Source organism: Callospermophilus lateralis, chromosome 11 (genome assembly GCF_048772815.1).
Source record: "Callospermophilus lateralis isolate mCalLat2 chromosome 11, mCalLat2.hap1, whole genome shotgun sequence".
Lineage (NCBI taxonomy): Eukaryota > Metazoa > Chordata > Mammalia > Rodentia > Sciuridae > Callospermophilus > Callospermophilus lateralis.
In genome coordinates, this window is record NC_135315.1 from 4,325,252 (window position 1) to 4,349,592 (window position 24,341).

At 59.8% G+C, this 24,341-nt stretch overlaps 1 protein-coding gene across 2 annotated transcripts in view; it reads right to left on the reverse strand.

The window, feature by feature from the left end:
- The window catches only part of Septin9 (septin 9), a 140,815-nt gene that overhangs the window by 95,555 nt on the left and 20,919 nt on the right, over positions 1-24,341 (reverse strand). The window contains exon 1 of one of the 2 annotated variants that reach the window (XM_076869240.2): positions 18,032-18,460. The exons of the other annotated variant lie outside the window; for it this stretch is intronic. Within the exon in view, the coding sequence (XP_076725355.1) occupies positions 18,032-18,053 (22 nt within the window). The 5' untranslated portion in view covers positions 18,054-18,460. Of the gene's footprint in view, positions 1-18,031; positions 18,461-24,341 lie in introns of those variants that run through there. 2 annotated transcript variants of the gene reach the window in all.

Below are 24,341 nucleotides of genomic sequence, written 5' to 3' on the forward strand. Positions count from 1 at the left end.
AGTGAGCAGCCCGCGGGCAGCTGGGCCAACTCGGCACAGCTGTTCCCCAGCGGGGAGACATTTCTCACCTTCAGGAACAGGGTGGGGACATTCCCAGACAGGGCCACGTCTTGGCTGCTCAAGGAACCACAGTGATGGGTCTTGGTGGCTGGGCCCATCCCCAGACTGGCCGGGAGCCTGTCCCTCCGCCTTAGCCGTTTATGGAGGTGCGGCCCCGTGACAGGGCACCTGCCTGTCTGCGGAAGCCGCCCCGACCTGGGGCACAGGACTGCGGCAGTCCCCAGCCAGCCTCTGACACGAGGCCTCCTCTTCCAGAAGCCAGTGTGGATGTCCAAGGCCAGGACCTCCACAGGCCCTTGGCACGTGCCCGGACGCCGGGGAGGGGGAAACAACAGGGCCGTCGTGGCCAGCAAGGTGGACAGGGCCCAGAGATGGGCAGGTGTGTCAGCTCAGTTGTGAATGATCTAGAGAACAAACCCCGCTTCATCCAAGCGTGGCCTGAAAACTCAAAGCAAATGTCCCCTTCAGAACCATGTCACCTCTCCAAGGCCCACCTCACCTCCCTCCTGCCAGCTCACTGGCAGCCACCTGGATGCAGCAGCAACCGTGGCTCATCCTGCTGGGTCTCTGAGCCAACCTGTCCACCCCACAGCTCTCCTCTGAGCAAGAGAGACCAACCTTCAGAGTGGACCCCAGACAGGGAAGACCTTCCAAGGAGCTCGGCTCTGCTCACAAGGGGGTGCCTTCCCACCTTCCTTCCTCTCAATGCTGGATGGGAACCCAGGCCCGTGCCAGGCAATGTCTGCAGAGAGCCAGCCCTTAACACAGAGACTGACAGTCAACCTAGGCGTCCTCCCTGGGGACAGCCCTGAGGGGTGGGGCCTCTTCTCTTTCCTCTTGAGGTTGCAAGGACACCGACGGAGCACATGGGTCTCAAGGACAGAGACCCCCTGCCCCAGCCCCCCCAGGCCTGGGCCTGGAACACTCTCCAGGTGGCAGGGCCAGCTCTCCACTCGGCTCTCTGCAGATGCCCACTGAACGTCAGCCCCTCCCCAATGCCTTGGGCACCTGCCTTCCCAGAGCGGTCCCAGCAGCCAGCCCGGCCACCCAGCTGGCATTCATGGACATCTGGCCAACAGCTCTTAGCTCTGCTCCAGTGACCTTGCAAATGCCCCAGTCATAAACGAGGCCCCTGCTCGCTCGTGTCTCGGCAGCTTCCTCCTCCACCACTCCTTCCCGTCCCGCCAACGTCCTGACAGTGGTCGGACAGGCGAGTGGCCTGTGACCCTCCCTGGGGTCGTCCCCGAGGCTGCTGCCCAGCCCACGCCCTGTGCAGGCCCCGGCTCGCTGGAGCCCGCCGGGGAGAATGCCCAGCCTCTCTGGGCCTGAGTCCCCACTTAGAGAAGCACAGGGACAAGGGCAGTGAGTGGGAGGCACCTGGGGACAGGAGGAGAAAGGAGGGGAGGGCGAGGAGCGGGAGGGGGGAGAAGAGGACGCCATGAGACCGGAGGAAAGTACGGAGGAGAGGAAAGCGGAGCGAGCGGGCCCTCGCTGCTGCTCCCGCGACCTGACCAGCTACTGTCCCCGTCTCCAAAACGCAGCCGACATCAGAGAGGGCCAGGCTGCCTGTGCCCAGGAGGGTGGAGCTCTAGGACTGGTCAGCGACGTGGCCACCACAGTGGACCAACAGGGTCCCCAGCACAGGAGCTGCAGCAAGGTCCCCACAGGGTCTCTGAGGCCGAGAGGTGGGGAGAGGGGACCGGAGCTGCAGGCCAGACACAGGCGCCCGCGGCTGGGGAGTAGCTCAGCAGTCAGCCAGCCCAGGATGCGACTCAGCCTCCCCAAACGTGCCCTGCTCGGAAGCTGGGCCTGGCACCCAGGAGGGGAGTCCCCGGCCCCCAGCATGTGTGTCAGGTCGAGGGCACAGGGACGGGAGGGAGCCATGTGGTGTCCCTAGATGCCCAACAGGCTGGTTTCTTCGGAAGGTTGGCACTCAGAGCCCAGCCCTGAGGAGGGGCCCAGAGAGATTCCAAAGCCCCCGGGAAGTTCACTTAGGTCCAACTTCAGTCCCTCACCACAGAAGGCCTTTGGACGGAGCACCCCTGTATATGTGCCGGGGGTCTCGGCTGCCCAGAGGGAGGACACGGGACGCACGTGCCACCCAGATCCACTGTCTTCACACACAGCCGTGAGACAGAGACGCAGCAGCCGGGCACGGCCGAGTGTTGGCTTGGCAGCCCCCCCGGGGGTTGGGCATTTGCACCAATCCTGTGCACACAGATCTTCGCACACATGTGGCTGACAATCACCCACACAACTGTGCCGGGAACCTGGCCCAGCGCCCGCCAGCAACAGGGCGCCATAATCCCCAGCTGCTCCCCGGATGCCACAGGAGATGCCATTGGAGGACGGGGAGGGTCACGGTTTTCAAGGCCACACCCCCAAGGGAGACACGGGGCCACAGGATGGACATGTGTCAGCCAAAGCATCAGCCCCGCCCCCTGGGTCACCGGAGGAGCATGCACCCACTCATTCAGCATTTTTATTGAGCAACTACAAGGAGCTGAACAGCATAGACCAGGACGTAAGCAGCTCATCCCAAACCATCCGACCCTCTCCCGGGCCTGCTGTGGGGGGCAGACTGGCTTCTGGAGACACACGGAGCTGGGTGGACCTCTCAGCCTGGCCAGCCCTAGGCCTGGGTCGGGCAGGTGCGCAGCACACGGGGGCTGGGATGGACTCCCCCAATGGGTGCACGAGCAGCGGACGTCGGCCTGCGCTGCTTGTGGAAATGCCCAAGCGCTGGCCTGTCCACGCCTGTGGCGAGGAGCACAAAGCGGCAGCAGGAGCCAGCGGGCGGCCCAGCTGCTTCCCAGGAGGCAGATGATCTGCTCCAGAGTGTCCTGTCCTTCCCTTCCCGACAGCTGCTCCGCCAGCCCGCGGCTCTGGCAACCACGGGAGGCTGGCGGCCGGGCTGCAGGGAATGGGTCTGAAACCATGAGTGACCTCCACGGAGGGGTCACTCCGCCTCTGTCCAGCTGGAATCGGGGCTCCTGCCAGGCAGGAGCATTTGGGAGAACCAGTTCCTGGGAGCTGAGCCAGGCCCAGGTCAGGCTGCCGGAACCTTCAGTGATGCCCACCGCCTCACCCCGCGGGGGAACAGCAGCCGTGGTGGGGAGGGGCAGGGTGTGCGCCAGCAAGGGAGGGACAGGGACAGACGGGCCTCGGGAGTCCCTTCACCCCTCCTTGCTTCAGCAGGGCCCAGGGCTCCTCTTCACAGGATCACAGTGAAACGTGGACACCCCGATGTCCGTAACGTGCTGAGAGCCGGGGCTGTCACCGGACAAGAGCCGCAGAGCTGGGCAGTGACAACGAGGCGCACACTCACAACTGCTGGGCACACCGTGCGCCGGGCCTCTGCGGCCTGCGTCTGCCAGCACAGCTTGGTTGCGATCCCCGTGAGAAGCAGGGGCAGCTGCTGGCACCGTGGCCTTGCTCTGGGGACCCTGGTGGGAGATGTCACAGCCTGCAGCTGCCTGGGGTCCCAGGGCCTGTGTGCACACGTGGGCACTCGTGTGCCACCCACATGCATGTTCTCACGCACATTCGACTATCATACGTGCCTTCCCAGCACCTGTGCGTCTGTGCATTGGCTTCCACGTGGAGGCTCAGGCTGAGTGGGTCGGGACAGAGCCTCTGTTTCCATAGGAACCAGGTGCAGCAACCTTCTGTCACCACTGGTTGTCCAAAGGACAGATCAAGGTGGGGACTCGGGGTGGGGGACGGGGTGCACCGCCAACCCTTCCCCGAGGACAGACGCAGCCAGGGCCTGGTGGTGGTGGCAGGCAAGTGCCCAGATCCTTTGGAATTCAAGCCCTGAGCCTCTGAAAGGCTCTTCTCTGCAGCCCTGAGCCACGCCCACATTGCCCTTGCTAGAAACTTCTGCATGGGGGACTCGCTATTTTGTGTCATGTCCCATTTCATGGTCACAAAGTGAAAACGGTGAGAAAAACACCTGTTTATGTAACGAGTCACACTCCACGTTCCGGTGTCTCCTGGGGACCTGGTACCGGGCGGTTTCTGGAGGACCCCAGTCCTGTATCTGGCTAAGCCTGAAGCTCCTCTGCGCCCACCACGCCTCCGTGTGAGCAGCCTCCGTCCCCACCAGAGCCCCTTCCCCACAGGATCTCAAGCCCTCGGGACACACGGTCTCCTGCTGGGCCCTGGCTGGCCTTCCACATCCCCCTGAGGACCACGCCCTGGGGAGCCCCTCGGGTGGGGTTGAACTGCATCCCCCAAAACGAATCCCAGTGCCCACCCAATACCTGTGACAGTCACCTTACTTGGAAAAGGGTGAAATCTAGTTAAATGAGGGCACGCTGGGTCCCTGACCCAGTGACTGGCAACTTGGTCACAGACTACAGAGGCAACGTCAAGAGGGGGCAGACCCTGGAGGGACACCCCACCCAGAAGCTGGGAGAGAGGCCTGGGGCTGATTCCCTTGCAGCCCCCAGAAGGAGCTGGCCCTGTGGACACCCGGTTTCAGACTTGTGGCCTCCAAATCCCTCGGGATGTTCCCGGTGGGCTGTCTGGGGTGCTCTTCTGGCCGCCCCAGGACACAGCTCCAGGCCCCTCCCCCACGGCAGCCAAGCCCTACCCCTTGTTTTGTCTCACAGTTAAGGTCACATGGCTGTTCACCCCAGCTCCGGTCAGCCAGCCTGGGCGGATTTCCCACGTCCATGCAGAAGCAGCCTGGCCCCGGCCCCTCCCCACCGCTCTCTGCTCCCCTTTAGACGTGGGGTCCTGGAGTAGGCCCAGGACGAGGGTCACACTTGACAGGCTCCCGCTGCTGAGCTGGAGCTGACCGAGGCTCCCTGGCATGGAACCTCACGCCCTGACCTTGGCCCTGGACTCACCAGCAGGGCCTCTGCGGGCCTCTGTGAGGTCAGCCTTCCCCTGACAGAAGCTCATGAGGAAGGTGCCCAACCTTGAGGGTGGAGGCTCCTGACCCTGACAGACCCCAGGGGACACAATGTGTCTCCCAAGGCCTCAGAGCCACTGGTCTGTCCCTCCACGGCCGATACTTAAGCAAAATCTGCTTTTGAAAGTAGATGCCCCCACCTCGGCCCCTCTGTTGCCATGAATGACCAGCAACAAAAACACGGTCTTGTGCCAAAGGTGGGGCCTGCAGTTCCCAGGGCCAGTTTCCTGCCAGGCCTAGGTGCAATCCACAGGAGGGCTCGCTCGTCAGAGGGGGTGTGTGTGTGTGTGTGCGCGTGCATGTGTGTCCCCCCACGCGCAGTCGGGAAGGGTGGAGAGGCTCACGGAAATTCTTTCTGGAGCTCGGGAAGACAGGGAGATGGAAATGAGAGCTGTGCATCACACACATACACACACACACAGTCACACACACTTACCCACTCACACCCACTCACACACGCACACTCACACACACACATATTCTCACACACTCACACACACTTACACACACTCACACTCATTCACACACACACGCACACTCACGCACACACACACATACTCTCACTCACACACTCACACATACTCTCACATATAGTCACACACACTCTCACACACACTCATACTCACACACACACTCACCCACTCACACATGCACACTCACACGTACTCTCACTCACACACACACTCACACAATCTCCCACTCACACATGCACACTCACACACACATACTCTCACACACACACTCACACACATACTCTCACACTCACACACACTCTCACACTCACACACACTCATACATACTCTCACACACTTACACACACACTCACGCACACCCTTCCTCTTCTTTCACCCACAGGCTCTCCAGCTTCACCCACCTGGCCTGGACTTGGAACACCTACTTCAGATCTGCCGTGGGCCTTGGAGGTGTGGAGGGCAGCTCTCCCCGGCCACGCCTCCTCCCAAGCCCACCCGCTTCCTCCTCTCTGCTCCTCTAACCTTCTGCTGCCTGCTCCAACTCCACCCGAGCGCTAGGGTGTGAATCGTTTCCTCTGCACGTAGGTTGCGGGGGAAGGAACGGGCAGGCCCTCTTCCGGATCTGGGGCTCTGGCCAGGGATGAGCTTTCTCCTGGAGAACACGCACAGGGGCCCGGGCTGCGGGGACACCACAGCTTGCGGATGCGCAGAGCAGGCCCCGGCAGGGAGGCCCCGCAAACTTGCCAGGCTCTGTCAGGCCTGGGTAGCCTCCAGTCTGAAGGCCCTCTCCTCCGTCCCCCCACAGGAAGCAGGGGGCAGGGACAAGAGATCCTCCGTCCCCCCCACAGGAAGCAGCAGGCAGGGACAAGAGAGGGCTCTTTCCTTCAGGGGCTCCTCTTTGCACACCTCTGGAGCTGACCCCAGTGTCCTGGGCTGCACAGGAAGGAGTAGCAGCCCCCTGTCCCCCAACTCTGCCCCCCAGTGGGGAGAGGACCAGCCATGTCTGCAGACACATGCTGGTGGAGGTGGTGGACAGGCGGCAGTGGCCCAGGCCCAAGTACAGTGGCCCCGGAGCCCATCACACCAGCAGCTCTCCAAGCAGACCAGGGCACACTGACCTGTGCCACCAGCCTGGTGCTGGTGCCCGCTCCACACAGCGCCCAGCAGGAACCCCAAGCACCCACCATGTCACAACCTCAACCTCCCCTTCCCAAGGAGCAGCAAGACACAGAAGCGGGGCAGGCGGAACGGGATCGCAGGACTAACCGACAGCGTGGCCACTTGTCCAGACCTGAGTAGCGTGAATTCAGACCAACAGTGTTTCCCAAGTGCTACACACACGCTAGACCAGCACACTCGGGTGGCAACCCCTGTCGGGTCCCCTCCGCCCTGCGGGAGTTCTGTCCTATGCACACGTTTAAGTCCTACTCTTGCCTCCACTCACCCTCTGAGGATGGAATCTCTGGATTTCATTCTTTGGATTTGCAAGAAAGGAGAGATCCGTGGCAAGCTGCTAGGGTCTGCTGCAACATGGGGGGGCACGGCCTGCAGCTGACACAGACCCCACCTGCCAGCAGAAGCAGAGAGGCCCCGATTTCACCAGGGTGGAGCCTGTCCCCAGGCGGGGTCACTTTCCTGTCACTCTGCCACCCTGACCAGGGATTTGACTGCTGTACACTCTGGCAATGAGGAGGTTTAAGCTCCCAGCAGGGAGGTGGCTGCCGACAACTGTGGGCAGAGCATGGAAGGCCACACCCCTGCCAGGAGAGAAGCAGCTGCCAGGGGCTCATTCTCCTACAGGAAACATTGTAACAACGAGAAATATTTAAAGGAGCAAATCCCGAAGGATTATCTTTTAACTTTAATTTCTTTAAAAAGGATATAACTATCTGAAGCAAAATATTTGCATTCTTGGGCTGGGGTTGTAGAGCACTTGCCTAGCATGCATGAGGCACTAGGTTCGATCCTCAGCATCACATAAAAATAAAATGAAGGTACTGTGTCCACCTACACCTAAAGAAAAATGATACTTTAAAAAAAAATTGGTATCCATTTTAAATGTATACAAAAAAAAGAAAAATTCAGCAAGACTGTTAGAAAAGAAAAATAGAATAAAATGTACATAGGTGTGATAAATACATCAAGCTATCACACAGAGGATGGGAAGTGGCAGATAGATGTTCCCTTAGAGCGCCATGGTCCCTACTTTCTTTTTTTCAGGCAGAAACATAATGCTAATTCCAAGTAGATTTTGAAAAGTTGATAACGCAGACTTGAACACATAGCAACTTCTACTGCACCCATACAAAGAGGTGTAAGTAAACAGCCAGACATAAGTTAAAATAGAATCCTGAATAATATCCAACTAACCTAAAAGAAGAGGAAATAAAGAGAAACGGAGGTTGTAAACCCAGCCATGCCCATAAGTGTATTGAATATAAGTCGCCTGAGAACACCAATCGAAGGCGGAGGTCGTGAGAGTGGAGAATGGGTGAAAATGGCGAGATCCAACTCCATCCTGGCAACAAAAGCTGCACCTCCAGCGTAAGCACAGGTGGAGATTTTCTGTTTGGAAAGAGATCCGCATTGCAGACAGCAAACGCAAGGGCCTCCGGGGCTGCAGGAGCAGGTGGCTAAAGCCAACTCCAGGCTAAAATCATCGCCACAGATAAAGAAGCGCGTCTCATCCTGATCAAAGGGTCCATTTGTCAAGACGACCTAAAAATCACAAATGTGTATGCAAAAGAGTTTCACAGCGCGTGAGGGTGGATAAGCAACTCCACAATCCCCGCTGGAGGCTGGAACAGGGTCTCTGTCCATCTGGAGGCTATAACAAAACTCCGCAGCCTGGGTAATGAAGGATCAGTAGACAGTGACATCTGGACTCTGGGATCCCGGGGTCAAAGCACCAGCAGGCTCAGGTCTGGCGAAGGCTGGCTCCCTCCCCAAATCAAAGTCACAGATGCTGTCCCGCAGGTAGGAGGGACCAACTCCCTCCAGCCACTTTCAAAAGAGCCCTGGTTTATTCACGGGGCTCCACCCTCTTGACCTCATCACTTCCCAGGGGTGTCACCCCCAGCCCCACTACATTAGAGACAAACATTCAGAAGGTAGCAACCCCCATTCTCAGCAGATAAAAAACAGAAATCTGAAGACCGCCACTAACCACCTTGGCCTAATCAGCAATACTATTTTATTTTTTTCTTTTGGGCACTGGGGCTTGACCCCAGGGGCATTTTAACCTGAGCTACATCCCCAGTCCTTTTTATTTTTTATTTTGAGGCAGGGTCTTGCTACAATGCTGAGCCTGGCCTCAAACTTGCAATCCTCCTACCTCAGCCTCCCCGAACACTGGGATTACATGTTGCACCACTACATCTGGCTTAATCAGCAAATACAAAGCATTGTCCCCAACAAGTATAAAATTCATGCTCTTTTTAAGTGAAAATGGCACATTTACCAAGACACACTGTATACTGGGTCATGAGTCTCAAACTTGAAAAGATTGAAATCTTGTAAAATGTGTTGTCTGGCCACAATAGGATTACATTAGAAACCAATAACTATTTGATATTTAGAAGAATCTTGACTATCTGCAGTTTAAATAATATACTTCTAAAAACCCATGTATCTAAAAAGAAATCACAAGAGAGATTTTACAATATTTTAAGTAGAATGACTATGAAAACACAGCACATCAAAGAAATGGAATGAAGCTAAAAGGATGCTTAGAGGGAAGCTTAAAATGCTTTTATTAGAAAAGAAGAGCTCTGGGTGCAGTGGAGCATGCCCATAATCCCAGTGATTTGGAGGCTGAGGAAGGAGGATTGCAAGTTTGAGGTCAGCCTTAGCAATTTGGCCAGGCCCTGTCTCAAAATATAACGAGGACTGGGGGTGTGGCCTAGTGGTAGAGCACCCTGGGTTCAGTATCCAATACCATAATAAATAATGAATATGTACAAACAAAAAACCTCATATATCTGAATCCAGAAAGAATCTAGAAAGAACGAGGAAAAGGGAATCAAGTAGCCAGGTGTGGTGGCCCACGCCTGTCCTCCCAGCAGCCTGGGAGGCTGAGGCAGGAGGATCTTGAGTACAAAGGCAGCCTCAGAAACTTAGTGAGCCCCTGAGCAACTTAGCAAAACCCTATCTCAAGATAAAGTATAAGAAGGGCTGCGATCTGGCTCAGTGGTTAAGTGCCCAGGGCTCAATCCCTGGTACCAACAGAAGGGGGGCAGCGGCTCAATGTTACCAGGGGCAACAGATTTGAAAGGAGATTTCACAAGGAAGAAACTACGAGTGGCCAGTAAGTCACCGGGAAATGCAAACGAAAGCCAACATGGGATACCCCTCTGACACCCGCACCCTAAAGGGCAGAGCAACCACCAAACGTTGGCCAGCACCGGGGGCGACCAGACCCTCGCACTGCTGGCGGGACTGTGATGGGCGGCCCCTCTGGGAAAGGCCAGGCAGGTTCCTGGAGTTCAGGTTGCGCTCCTCTGTGGCTCCGGCATCTACTTCTAGGTATTCGCAAAAGGGACCCAAAGGGCTTGTCCAGGGAGGGCCTGGTGCGGACACCCCGCTGACCAGCAATACTCACGGGCCCTGGGGGGAACAGCCAGGGGCCACCGACAGGAAAGGGCTGGGAAGCCGCAGAGCGCTCGGGCAGTGCGTGAGAGGAGCTGAGGGCAGGTGTCCCCAGGGCGCGGGCTCCCCAAACAGCAAAACAGCAACTGCGCCTGCGGCGGGAGGGGCAGCGGCAGGTGGGAGGGGCCTGGGGGGCTCCCTGGGGTGTCCTGTATTCTGATGGGGTGCCCAGTGTCCCCACCTGTCGAAATCTGGGAACAGTGCACTGAACGTCCCGTCCCGCGACATACAGATGTCCCCTCGAGAGGAAAAGAGCCCCCAACAGTCCTGGGTGCACACCAGCGGGCGGAGGCCGAGGTTTGCCACTTATCCTGAAACGCACCCCCAAAGCCGACCGCGGGTGGGGAGAGGGACGGCCCGGAGGAAGCTCACAGAGGCCACTGCGGAGCCGGGTGGGCACGAGGGCAGCGCGCTGTGACCCTGTCATTTTCTCTGCATCGTGAAATCTTTCTCAGGACGCGGGGAAACATCGGGCCTGAGGCACATGGACCCCAAATCGCGAAATGAAAAAGGCACAGAGCGGGCGGGACCCCTCCCTGTCCCCCTGTCCTGAGCCGGGAGCTTCCAGCTCTCACTTGCCCCACCCAGGTGTCCTGTCCTGTGCCTGCCTGGGGGCTTCCTTCGGTCCTCGTCCCTTCCCTGGTCTCTTCCCTGGCCTGCGTCCAGCAGGCAGGCAGCGGAATCCAGAGAAAATGCCAGCCCAGGCGCAGCGGGCTCTCGAGAGCTGGCAGCGCCACCTGCTGGGAAAGAGGCGCTCTGCGCCGGCCCCTGGGCGCCTTGCCCTGGGCCAGTCCCTCCCCGCTGCCCCGCCCTCAGAGCTGACCCCTGCACCCCGCGCTGGCAACATAGGGGTGCCATGCATGGGGAGCAGAAAACGAGCCCCTCTGTCTGCACCTCGGCCGCCAATTTCCAGGTGCACCCCCACCTACAAACATCACAGGGGCGTGGGCTGAGACCCCCTACCTGGGGGAGCCCCCCCTTTCTCCCTCACCGCCAACCTCAGGACCAGGTCACTTTGGAGACTCCTGCATGTGTGAACATGTTGAGGCTCCAGTTCTTCCCATCCCAAGACGGGGACAGCAAGCAGGACACACCAGCACAGCCCTGCGCTGGGGAGCCGGCTGCCCCGGGACACAGCATGGGGACCTCTGCTCCAGAGGTGAGGCCACAGAAAAGCAGGGCCTCTGTGGCTGGAGCACCTCCACGTGGCTCGCTCCAGTGCCACCGACTTCAGGCAGCGCGACTCTGGGGGACAGTGAGGCCCTGGCTGTGAGGGTTAGGGGCTCTAGGGGTGGGGTGCACAGACCCCCCAACTTATTACAGAGGCTGTCAAATCTCCTGTGTCCCCAACACCTGCTCACGGCCCTCCTTAGGTGAGCAGAAATGTCACCCAAGAAAGGTCAGAGTCAGGGGAGTCTGCCCCAGGGCCTGGATGAGCCTGGGATGACCCAAGAGCAGGCCCCAAAAAGCTGGGGGTGGCTCACAGGAGGTAGTGTCAATCCCCAGGTCAACGAGTCCCTCTCACAGCTCCTGGGAAAGTGCCCAGCTGGGTGCGTGGCCAGGCTCCTGAGCAGCTCTGCCCTCAGGGCCACCTGCAGGCTCAGAGCCCACAGAGCGGGGTCTCAGGGGAGGCACCTGCCCTCCAGGAGTGCCTGAAAGTCCCTCACTGTGTCTCTCCCAAGTGGCACGGGACGCGGAGGGCAGGGCACTGGGGAAACACAAGGGGCAGCAGGGTGGCATTTGTCTTGGAGCGGGGCGGAGGCAGGGAGAGCAGAGCTGGGCTGCAGGGTTTGAGGGGCCATGGCCCAACCCCAGGGGCCACGGGAGGGACACAGACTCCACGCCCCAGGGCTGCCTGGCCTCCCAGCAGCCTCCCTAGTCTGGAGGCCTCTCCTAGGGATGGAACTGGAAGCCCTTGACCTTGGCTGTTGCTGCAATGAGGGGAGGGAGGTTCTGACTCGGCCCCAGCCCCAAGGGCCAGCTGAAGGCCTTTGGGATCTTCACCCCCCCTGAGTCAGGGGCCCAAAGCTGGGGAGAAACGTGGGAGCCACAGGACGGTGGCAGAGCCCAGGCACTAGGCACAAGGCCACCCCGCAGAGTCCCACGGGCTGGCCATGGCCCTGCCAGGGAGGAGATGGGGCTCCGAGCAGCGCTCCCTCCACCTGCACCTGCATCCCTGCCTTGAGACCACCAGGCTCCCAGGGCCACCTTCCCAGGGTCAGGCCACACCACCGACCCCGGCCAAGGGGACCAAGCCCAGCTCAGCCCAGAAGCAACACACCTGTCCTGAAGGAGCAGGAGGCCAGGGGCAGCCGACACATCAGCCTGTGTCTTTTGTGACCACACGGGGCCCCTAGCAAAGAGCCCCCCACCTGCAATGACTACAAAGCCCCCAACCCTCCAGCCTCCTGCTACCCCTTCCTTCCTGTCACCAGCCACCCAGGAGCTGTAGGGCACTGAGGTCCCACCATAGCCAAGAATAAAGTCAAGTCCTCACCAGGGACTCCAAGGCCCCACATGACCTGGTCCCACCTGTCCGGGGGCTTCAGGCCTGTCCTTCTCCTCCATCACACTCCAGCGCTCAAGCCTGATGAAGTTCAACCTCGGGGCCTTTGCACTTGTTATTGACCTAGCAAGAACTGCACCTTTCTCTCTGAGCGTCCTCACAGCCCTCGTCTAAAGCCATCTAGCGACTTGTTTATTTGCTGCCTAACATCCAGTGCAGGCTGTGAGCCCCAAGCAACCAGCCATCGCACCTCTCTCTCCTCACCGTAGACTAGGACTCAGGAGAACACTGGCAGACACGTTCACTAAGTGAACGGGAACCAGCTGTGTCCAATGGGACGATGTGAGACAAGGTCAAGAAGAGGCTGTGGATGGAGGTCCTGGGGCTGCAACTGCTGGGAAAGAGGGACAGGGGCAGAGGGGGAGGGCAGAGGGGGAGAGGGGGAGGGGAGAGGGGGAGAAGGGGAGGGGGCAGAGGGAGAGGAGGGGGAGGGGGAGAGGGGGAGAAGGGGAGGGGGCAAAGGGAGAGAGGGGGAGGGGGAGAGGGGCAGAGGGGGAGGGGAGAGGGGGAGAGGGGGAGGGGGAGAGGGGTGGATCTGGGGGCAGAGACCTGAACCCCAGCAGACAGGAGCCCCGGGGCTGGAAGCTGTCCTGCTCTGCCCTGAGTCTGGTGTGGCCAGGGCCCAACCAGCTCTCCAAAGGGGGGCCGCCTACTAGGAAGAGGGGTCCCCATACCTACCGCATCCCATGCCAGACCCCTCCCCAGAGCACACTGGCCCTGCGTCCTGAGAGCCGCTGCCCAGCCTGGGGACCCTTCAGGAGCCCCTCAGGGGACCCTCGGGCTCCCTGCACGGTGGCTTGCGCCCAGGCACCCAGAGCCTCCGCCAAGGACAGGGGCGGCCAGGTGGGGCTCAAGGGCAGCTCTGGAGGCACCCTGCTGCCCGTGAGGTTGGGGGCAGGAGGCCCGGTGGAAAGCTGGAGTGTCCAACCTGGCAGGAGGGCAGGAGGGCAGGAGGGCAACGCAGTCCTGGGCCAGTGGAGCAGGCTGGGCCATGGAGGAAGCCGAGGGTCTCCTTCCCAACTCCCTCCAACGGTGACGTTGTCAGAGGCAGGGATGGCAGAGGAGGGCTGTGTCCAGTGGACGTCAGAGGAGCCTGGGGTGCGGGGTGGGACGTGGGAAACGCCTGAGTCCAGAGAGCCACATCCTGAGCCGCTTCCCCTCCAGGGCCCTCCAACACAGCCACTCACAGGTCCAAGGCCCCGGGTGTGCCAGCACCGGGCAGGCAGTGGACATGCCACGCAGTGAGAGACGAGGCCTCCCCAGACCTGAGGGTTAGGAAGGAGGCCCTGACAGCACCTGAGAAGCCGTCAGCCATCAGTCTCCCCCCGACTCCCTCAGCCCCCAGGCCTCAGGCCCGTGCAGGTCCCCGGCAGCCTGGCTGGGGCCTGGTCCACCCCTCGCCTTCAGAGCTCGGCCTGAGGTGTCTTCCCGAGGGCAGCCTTCCTGACCCAGCTCCCTCCCTCCACGGGCTGCACCTCTGTGCTCTGTCACGCAGGTATCCTAGTGATGTGATTCAGGGCTTGCGCAGCCCTAGGTCAAGGCCTGTCCAGTTGGCTCTCTATGTTACCCAGTGCAGGAACGCAGTGGGCACGGTTTGTTGAATGAATGAATAAACAGCATCCACTCAGTCTCCAGGTCAGAGTCCAAGCAGAGCCCTAGGCACCCCAAGTCCCTGTGAACAGAGTGTCCACAGTGACCACCCAGACAGTTGGAAGCAGCCCTGATCTCCTGCTACGTGGCTATCTCAGGCCCTTCTTTAGTGCACAGCAATGTGATGCTTCTGTCACTCTTAGAGGGACTTCACAAGGAAACAAACACGAATCAGAAAAATTTCCAGGCAGACATGAAGCTCGCCAGCAATCATATTGACTGGGATCTGTGAGTCTCGCCCCCTCCTTACCCCTCTGCCCACTGCCCAGACCTCCCTGGGGAGCTGTGGGCACAGGAGGGCTCAGAGACACAGGAGGGCTCCTACCTGCCCCTGGAATTCCACACAGGGCTGGGCCTCCTCACATCTCACCAGGAGTAAGTGACCACGTGCAGGGGCCAGTGGCCACAGTAAAAGCCCAGGCAGGCCAGTGGGGGTCTGGGACACAGAACCTCTTGTGCATCCAGGACACATGAGGACTGAATGGACGGTGGCCCCCAAATGAGGTCCCCTGGGTGCCTGTGGACGTGGCTTTATTCAGAAAAAGGGTCTCTGGAGACAGAATTAAGGATCTGGAGATGTGATGATCCCTGGTCACCCAGTGGGTCCCAAATCCACGAGTGTCCTTATAAGAAATAGGGGCATTAGGGACAGGGGAGCGGCTGTGTGACAAGGAAGAGGCTGGAGTGAGGAGGCTACCAGCCAAGGAGTGCTGACGATGTCACCAGCAGCCGGGAGAGTCGCAGAGCAGATGCCCCCGAGCTCTGGAGCGGCCAGCCCCGCGCACCTTGACCTGCACTCTGGCCTCCAGAGCTGGGAAAGAGCAAGCTCCTGAGTGAGCCACCAGGAAATGCCACAGGGACCAAAGTCCCCACCTGTCAGAGCAGGTCAGAACAGGAACCTCTCACCCTGGAGCTGAGAGCCAAGCCGGAGAGCTCCGCGCAGGCAGGAAGCGGTGGCCACAGCGCCCACCCAGGCCAGGATGCCAACTCCCCCCTCATAGATGAGGGGCCACAAAGCAAGGACAGAAGGGACAGTGAAGCACAGACCCCAGGCACCTCCAGCTACCTGCCGGTCCACAGCAGAGGGCCCACCCTGACGAGAGCAGGGCCCAGCTCTGCCCCTCTGCACTGGCCAAATACCCACCAGCAGAACACCCAGGGCCAGGGTGGCCGGGCGGCTCCAGGACTCTGCCAGCATGGTGACCGCACAGCGACTTCAGTGGCTACGCAGCCTCCCCGCGGGGCGGCTCCCACCCTCCCGAGGCCCCCTGAGCAGCAGCTCCCAGGGGAAGTCCCCTTCTTGGAGACACTCTCCCTACTGAAGTACAAGCTCTTGGAACAAGATAAAACTGCTTAATTTGTAAAAGCCACAAAGCCAGTCCAAAACAAAAAATCCCGACCTTGGCTGGAGGAATGGCCTTCTGTGCCTCGGCAGCCTGTCCCTGCTCCGTGACTCACACCCCGCTGACAAGCAGGCAGCATCTTCCCAGGGAAGGCAGTGGCTTCAGAGAAGTTGGGGGGCGGGGAACCCCAGGGTTCCCCGCTCCTGAGGCAGGTGAGGGGAGAGAGGAAGAAAGAGGAAGCAGATCCAAGGGCCACTAGCATCTGCAGAAGTCCCCTCCCTGAGGCTGGGCAGACCACCGTGGGCCCACCAGGGCAGGAGCAGGCCACCACCACCCCCAGACAGCGGCTGGGCAGCCAGGCTGGACCCAACAGCCAGGGGTGTGAGCAGCGTCCACAGCTGTGTCTAGGGATCAGCAGGTGGGGCACCCAGCGGGCAGGCCTCTGACCACACATGCACTCACCGTTGCCCCCAGCCCCATGGCCCATTGGATCACTGGTAAGGTCTAGAGGAGTGGGACAAAGGGGCACAAGCCAGAGGGCCCAGCGCACAGGAAGGCAGAGAGGGAGGGATGCCACCTAGGGGCCTCATGGGTACCTCCTCAAGGTCACCCAGCAGGGACTGGACAAGAGCTTGCCCAGAAACTGGAGCCAAGAGCTCAGCTAAGGACCACAGGGGAGGCCTGGCGGCCTGCAAAGCATGCTGGGAGACAGCTCTGGGTTCTCCTCCTGGCTCCTAGTGCCGGTTTACAGGTGGGGGGAAAAAAGAAAAGAAAAAGTGCTTTCTAAAATAAAAACACATCCAAACAGGGATTGCGCTCTGACATTCAGATCCCCAGGTAGCCGCCCAATGGGGTCCTGCATGGTCATCTATAAAATGAAAGCTAAGGCGGGGTGTGGCTCACGGGCAGAGCACTTGCCCAGCATCCCCAGGGCCTGGAGTGTGATCCCCAGCATGACTAAATAAATAAATAAATAAAGGCTGGACCAGAGGCCCCCTCCCAGCCAGAACACTGGAGTGACCTGTCCTCCCCGCTGCAGCTGAGGAGGCAGCAGGGCCCATTCTCCTCTCCCGGGCAGCCTGTGGGAGGTGGCCTGCTCGGAGGGTCAGATCCACACCCCACGCCCAGGCCTAGAAAGGGTCTCTCCCAGTGCCCCCTGCCCCAGTCCCTGCAGACGGCCCAGGGCACCCGGGCTCTGCACCTATGGCTGAGCTCAAGCAGGACCAGCGGGGCGGCACTTGCACAGCCGGCCATCCTCCTGCGGGTCTCTGGCTGCCCACCTCCAGGGCTCCATCTACCACGCCTATTATTATGTGCCCCCAAACACTGCACGTTCCCCACTCCCCACGGCAGGACCCTCCTGGCCGGCCTCTCAGAGCTGCCCAGTGTCCCAATTCTGACACTGCCTCAAGAGTGGCAGGGGAGGATCTCATCCTTCCCAACGGCCACTGAGGGGTCTTTTAGGGACCCCCTACACACACAGGATCCCCAACACAATGACAGACTAGAGCCACGGGCACTTATGGGATGGCATTCTTAGGCTTAGCATGACCCAGGGCACCTCAGGACACCAGGAGCCTGGAGCGTGGCGCACACCTGAGGATTCTGCACCCGCGGGCGACCCCTGGCACCCGGCTCAGAGGGGTGCGTCCACGCGTGGGCAGAGTCTCCAGCGCATCCCGAGGACCGCAGCCCCGCTCGCCGCGCCACGGCACTTCCAGGGCTCGGCCTGGAAATCGGGTTTCCTCACTGGGGAGGCCAAAGCAGGAGACGCCTCCCTTTCATTTATTCACTCACGCCCCGCCCCACGGCCGGTGCCTGCTGGGGGTCCGCGGGAGCCACATGTGCACGTGCGCATGCACACGAGAGCGCACGCATGCGCGCGCGCACGCCTCCTCCAAGCGCCGGGAGCCTCCACCTCTATAATCAACCGCCAGGGAGGCCCAGAAGAGCTATTTCGGGGAGGAGACCAAGACAGCCTTGAAGACAGACTTCGGTTGGCAGCAAGAACACAAACCACACAGTGGACAAACAGGCCTGGCGGCGCCCACCCCGAGCGCCACTGCAGGCCCCCACCCTTGCCCGGGCCTTAGTGCCCACATCACCGTGGACGCAGATGCAAAACTGGCACGTTGGAAAATGAAAGAGAAATTGCAAGGAGAGAGGAGAGGCGAGCTTAAATAAAAGCCAGACTTGGAAGCGCTTGGGTTTGGGAGAAACATTCCACCCCACGAACTGAGAACAGTCAAAAGGAAAATATTTCTCCAAAAATGAGTAAAAGTGACCCTTGGGTGCTTATTTCCCGCAGCATCAGTAGAGCCCGGTCCGGGGAACTGGGAGGGGGAGTGGGCGAGGAGGGCCGTCTGCCTACCTGTGATCCGGTCCCTCTCCATTCCTACGGGTATATTTAGCAGCAGGCGGGAGTCCCAGCGGCCCTGGTTCAGAGGCAGGCGTCCTCCCCTTTCTCACCCGTCCGTCGCCCTCCCTCTCTGCCTCCTCCTCCTCCTCCTCCTCCAAAAACACTCTTTGTCTGGTCTAATTTCTTCAATCTGTTGCAATCACGAACGCATCCAAATTACCACATTTCCATGTGCTGATCATATGTTTGTGCTCCAAACTGAAGTAGCATTGTCTCTTCAAAACAGGAGGGAAAGGCAGCAGAGGAGAGACGGGAGGGGGGGAAGCTGGGGAGAGGGGCCCAGAGGTGGGTCCGGAGGGATCCCGCCGCGCCCAGGGTCCTCCTGCGCGAGGACCGGCCGCCTGGCCTTCGGAGCGCTGGCTTCAGCCGTCCAGCGTCCAGCTTCCGGCGGCGGCGTCCTCTCTCCACCCCCTCCAGCCCCCGCCGCCCTGAGCCTCGCTGCTCCTTTTTAATATCCACTTGGAGATGCTTAACTTAGGCTCTTGGAAACCAACTCGCAGAGTCAAATTCCTGGCGACTTCCAAAGTCTTTCATTTTCCCCGTCCAGCGATGCCGCGATTTCCTGGGGTTTAAGTGTTTAAAAAGCCCAGTTCCTGCTGCCTGCCTCGCCTGCCTCTGGCCCCACTGGCCCGGCCCTTCCTTGGCACCCCGACTGGGCTGGATGGATGTCCACCTCCCTAGGCATGCGGGCTGGGAGAAGGTTCCAGAGCACCTGCCCAGGATGAACCCTAGGAAGGTGCCCCTATGCCGCCAGCCTGCTGTGTCAGAGGGAGCTGCCGTCCCCACCCAGCAGAGGCTTCCTGGAAGATTCCTACCACAGAGCATGAGTCAGTAAGTCTGGGCAGTCCCCTGGGAGGGAGCAAGTCCTCTGGTTGCTCATTTCCCCAGACTCCACGGCTCCCAGGGGGTGGGCAGCTCCCTGCCTTTTTTCACTGGAGTTCCAGGGGCTGCTCACCTGGAACCTCGGGGTCCCCACCAGCACCTGGTCAGTGTCTGGGCGGGGGTGGAGGAATTGGGCAGAGCTGGTAAGTCCCCGGTGGGGTAGAGGCATCCCCACTGCAAGGGTCCCTGCAAAACTGAGGCAGAGATAGGTTTTGCTTTCTCATTTCTGTTTAAAGGAAATGTATATTTGTGTCAGTGTCAAACTGAGGCTACTTCCCTAAAAACTCCAGATTTTTAGCTTCTCTTGACAAAGTGAGGGGATGTGGCCAGATGGGGGCACTTCCTTCCTGGCCTGAAGACTGCAGTCCTCCCTTGGCATCTGCTCCAGTCCCCACAGTCTCTTATGCATTCTCACTAGGTGCCTGTCCCCCAGAGGCCTCCAAATTTACAATCCCTGCCTCAGCACAGGTGAGTTATGCGTGACCAGGTAAGGCTCTGGTATCGGTATCATTTTCAGCTGGACGACAGAGCCAAAGGTCCTGATGTGTCACTGACACTTTGCCACCTGACCCCCTCCCTGCCTGGGACAGGACCCCCCAATGCACTGGCCTACAGCAAGGGCATTTCTTGCAGGATTCGGGGGTGGGGGTATGATCTCCAGCCTCCTGGGAGACACGGAATAGCAACTGCCCCCTCCCAAGGAGCCTGAAGGGCAGCCCCACAGGACAGTCTGCACACAGAGAAGGTGGGGACAGTGTCTTGGTCAGGCAGTGGGCTGAATAAGGGCCCTAGTTCCTAGAACCTGCAACTGTGACCGATTTGGAAAAGGGTCTCTATCGGTGTGACTAAGTGAAGGATGGGGACATGGCCTTGGATCACCCAGGTGGACCCTTAAGGCCATCACACGTTCCCATGTAAGAGGGAGCTGTTGCTGCACAGAGCAGGACGGGGAATGTGGAGAGAGAGGGTGAGACTGCGCCTGAAGGCTGGGAGAGCCTGAGCCAAGGGAGGCTGGGAGAGGCCCCGGGGCCTTCCCTGGCCTCTGGAGGGAGCCCAGGTTTGCAGACAACTGGATTCAGAGCAGCGAAGCTCAGGTCAGAATCTCAGGTCAGACGCGGTGCCTCCAGAGCCCTGGGAGAGCACAGCTGCGGAGTTTTAGCACCCAGTTTGGGGGAGCTCGCTACAGCAGCCATGGGACCCCCAGCCAGCACCCCAGACGGATCGAGAGGCACATTTGCTGAAGCTGTTTTCTGTTACTCAACCTCTAAAACACTGTCACCCGCCACGGACCATCACTGACAGAGCAGTGGGAATCGCGGGGGCCTGGGGGTGAGCTGTGTACTCTTCTGACTCTGAAAAAAAAATTCTGCTTTTTTCTCTGATTACAACTGTAATGTTTGTTCGTTGTATTAAGTTTAGAAACCACAGAAAAAGTACAAAGAAGCCCTGTTAATCCCACACCAGCCTCTCCAGCACCATGTCCCTCCTGCAGGCAAGCCAGGAAGGCCCGGGAGGCCACCAACCTGGCCAGCTGGCGGAAACGGGGGGGAGTGGCCACGGCCAGGGCTGTGCCCGCTCTGGGTTCACTGCTGTGGCCTGTGCAGTGCCCAGCTCAGCCTTGACCCTCAGTTCTCCATGGCATAGTTGAGCTCAAGGTCTGTTTCTCCACTGTGCCTAAAAATGCCAGCATTCTGGCCCAAGCAGGGGACAATGTGAAACCAAAAGTCTGGCGGCGCCCATTGGCTCCGAGGAGGCCCGCGTTAGTCAGGAGCCAGCTCTGAGCAGGGTGCGGAGGTAAGGCCAGGCTGCAAGGAGAAACGAGGCTCCCGCCCACTGCCTGTGGTGTCCAGGGCTCAGGTGCGCAGCCTTCAGGCTAGCCCAAGTCCCAGGAGTGGGTCCCACGTGCTCCTCCCCCAGGGGGGGGGGACAGTGAGGAGGTTTCTGGGGCTGTGTATCACCTTACCCCCGTCTCACACTCCCCGGGCAATGTCAGCATATTAGGCTCAGTGAGGTGTCCAAGACAGCTCAGTTTCCCAAGTGGACCTGGCTTGCCGCTCCGGGGAGGCAGGGCCCTGGGGCCACAGCTCTGGGAACTCGCTGTGCCAGCCACAAGCCCCAGCTCCCACCCCCGGCCTGTCCATCGTCAGGGTGCCGTCACCAACAGCCCCTTCCAGAAGATTCTCAGGCAGCACCTCAGTCCTCACCTCACATCAGAACACCCCTGGTGGCTTTGCAGGGTCACTGTCACAGTTCTCAGACCCTCCCAACTGCAGAGTGGAGCTGGCGGCACAGAGCCCACTTGGCGAAGCAGCCAGGGGCCCGAGGAGGGTAAAGAGGGGTCAGTGAGGACCACTTTGCCTCTGAGACATGGCCAGGCCCCAGGGCAGCCAGAACCGCCAGAACCAGAACGAGGGCCCTACTCACTCTGCTTGGACCCTGCTCAGGGTGAGCAGCAGAATTAAGGCCAGAGGCCACCCCTCACTCCAGCAGGGCCTGGGGACCAGCTGCTCCGTCAAGGCTCGCCAGATGCTCCCTCTGTGGGGGAACCATCCATGGTTGCTCCCTCCCTCCTGTCCTGCCCCCAAATGCAGCTGGACCCTCAGGGACAGTGCTCCCTGGGAGCCTTCTCGGTTTGACTGTCCTCCTCAGTGGAACTTCCTGCAGATTGAGCCTACGCTCCCCGTGGGGCAAAAGGGTCACTTCTCTGTCCCCACCCACCTCTCACACATCCGGCCCAGCAGTGGGTTCAGTTCTCTCTCCCCAAGCACAACTCTGGAGCACCACAGCCTCACCTTAGTCCCCTCCAGAAAGCACATGGCATGCCCCGCTCCCGCTGAGAGGGGACAGAAACTGTGAGGTGTCCCCAGGGTGCCTGAGCTGTCAACACCATCCAGGAGGCCCTGGGGCTGGCCCAGCTATCTGGGAAAGCAAGCCACCTCCACGTGATTCTGACGTGGGCAGGAGCGGCCCCGACATCAAGCTGGCGGGGTGGTACCACCTTGCTCCTGCGCACACCTGGGGAGGGTCCTGCAGGCGTGGGGGAGGATCTGCTGAAAGCACACTTTTTAATGGTCTGGGCTCAGATTTTCTGCCACCTGCCATGCCCCGCTCCCTAATGCAGGAACTTGGGAACCTTCCCGGTGAGTGCCAGCTACAGGGACGTGCAGGCTCACTTTAAACAGTGACTTCCCTGAGCCAGGTGCTGCAGCACGGGCCTGGAATCTTGCTGACTTGGGAGGCTGAGGCAGGAGGATCGCAGATTTGAGGTGAGCCTCTGCAACTTAGGAGACTCTCTCTCAAAATAAATTAAAAGGGCTGAGGTTGTAGTTCAGCAGTAAAGTACCCTGGGTTTAATACCTAACACCAAAAATAAATAAATAAAATAAACGACTTTTCTGTTCATTTCCTGCTTTTTCCCAAACTTGCCCACTTAAGTTTGCCCACCCCCCCCCTGAATTAAAAATAAAGGAGCTGGGTCCCATGGCCCCGGGGTGCTGACCTGGCCACAGTTGCTGCTGCCGTACCCACCAAGCAGCCTCCAGTACAGCCACGACCCAGCCTCAGGGGCTGCATCTTCTCTGGAATCTTCTCTGCACTTTTTATTAGACCTCAAGATTCGTCTGTTCCTGAATAAATAAAAGCCAGCCCCTCTCTGCTCCTGGGGCTGCTGCAGGGTTCACTGGTGTCAATGGCATGGGCCAGCCGGCGGCTTTGGGAGCCCCTCCAGGTCAGTGGAAGGGGACCAAGGGGATGGGAGAGGCAGCCCAGCCGGGGCCGGATTCCACCGCTAACGGCCTCCCGCTCAGCCATCCATCCAGGGCTGCAGGCTGACCGGAGCCAGAGCTGGCGCTTCACTCCTACAGGGGCCTTGGCTGGTGTCTGTCCAGAGCAGGAGAGACGGGGAGGCGGGGAGAGGCCGGGGGAGCCTGGGTCCCTCTTAGAGTGAGACAGGAGCTGGCACTTCCATTTCCCACTGGGAGCCCAGCTGCCTGCTCCATAGGTGCCCAAGGACCGAAAGCCAGCACCTGCCCACAGAGCCCGGGAGCCACCAGCAGCCAGTGCGCCCAGGCAGTGGGCAGGGCTCCGCACTCACGGTGGTAACTTAATTTAAGCCCAGCGCTGCCTGACCACTCCAGCCCTTCTACTGTCTTCCTCGCCCTCCATGGAGACAGTGGATCACCTTGACCTTCCTCCCCAGAAGGCAGGCAAAGGGAAGAGCTGCTTCTTAGCCAAAGCCCAAGAAGGCCGATACTGCTATTTTAAGTTAACTCTTTTATTTGTTCTTTTTAGGTGCATATGACAGCAGAGTGTATGTTGACATAGACACCTGGAGCGTGACCTCTAACTAGCATCCCGTCCTCGTGGTGTACCCGATGTGGGGTTTCCCGGGTGTGGAGTCAGCCAACTTTTTGTCTCCCCAGCCTTCTCCTATCAGGGTCAGCTGGACAATGCCCACTGTCTGCTCTGCTCTGCAGAAACCCCCCTGTGGTCCAGAGGGGACAGATGAACCAAGGCAACCTGCTAACGGGACGCCACAGCTGGAGCCATCGTTATCCTGCAGCCCAGCAGGGACCACAGGGAGGGGAGAGCTCTTTCCCAGAGGGAATGCCTGCTGAGGTGACATGGAGCAGGGACAGAAACACAGATAGAGAGTAGTCAGGGCCAGGCAGGGAGCAGTTCGAGCCTGGTGCTCGGGGCTTACAGTGGACACATGGGGGGGGGGGGACCCAGGGCTCTGTAAGTAAGAGGACTGTGGCCAGGGTTAGGTGGTGGGAGCCTGGCATGAGAGAGGGACGGTAAGTGTCCCCTGACTGTGTATAGGGAGGGGCTTGTGGCAGGGAGATGGGGTGGGGTGAGGACATCTACAGAGAGACCACAGAAGCCGGACCAGGACATGACCAGGACCATGAGCAGCCCGCCAGGGGTTACTGAGGAGAGGGGGGATTGACCTAGGGGTGCTGAGGAGGCAGAGGTCAAGGTTGACACTTGAGTACCTTGGGGGTGGCAAGGCTGGAGCGCTAGAGAACAGAAGGCGGCGCAGGCATCCATGGAGGGAGAGGAGGGAAGGAGTGAGGTGTACCCTGGGGAGCCCAGAGGCAAGGTCCCCAGCAGCAAAGCTTCCACCAGCCTGTCCCGCAGCGGCTCCTCCACAAGGCAGGCGTTTGCCCACGTGGCCGGACACGGCAGCTAGCCACCCAACACACAGGCCCAGAGCAGCCACTCTGTACTAAGGCACATGGCACGGTGCCCCTGGAGACAGCTGGCACTGGCTTGGCAGGCCCGCCCCATGGCCCTACTGTCTACTGGAGTGGTGGCAATTAAACTGCTAGTTGCAGCCAAGTGTCACGGGTGTGAGGCCAGCAGCTCCCTGGGTGGGGCC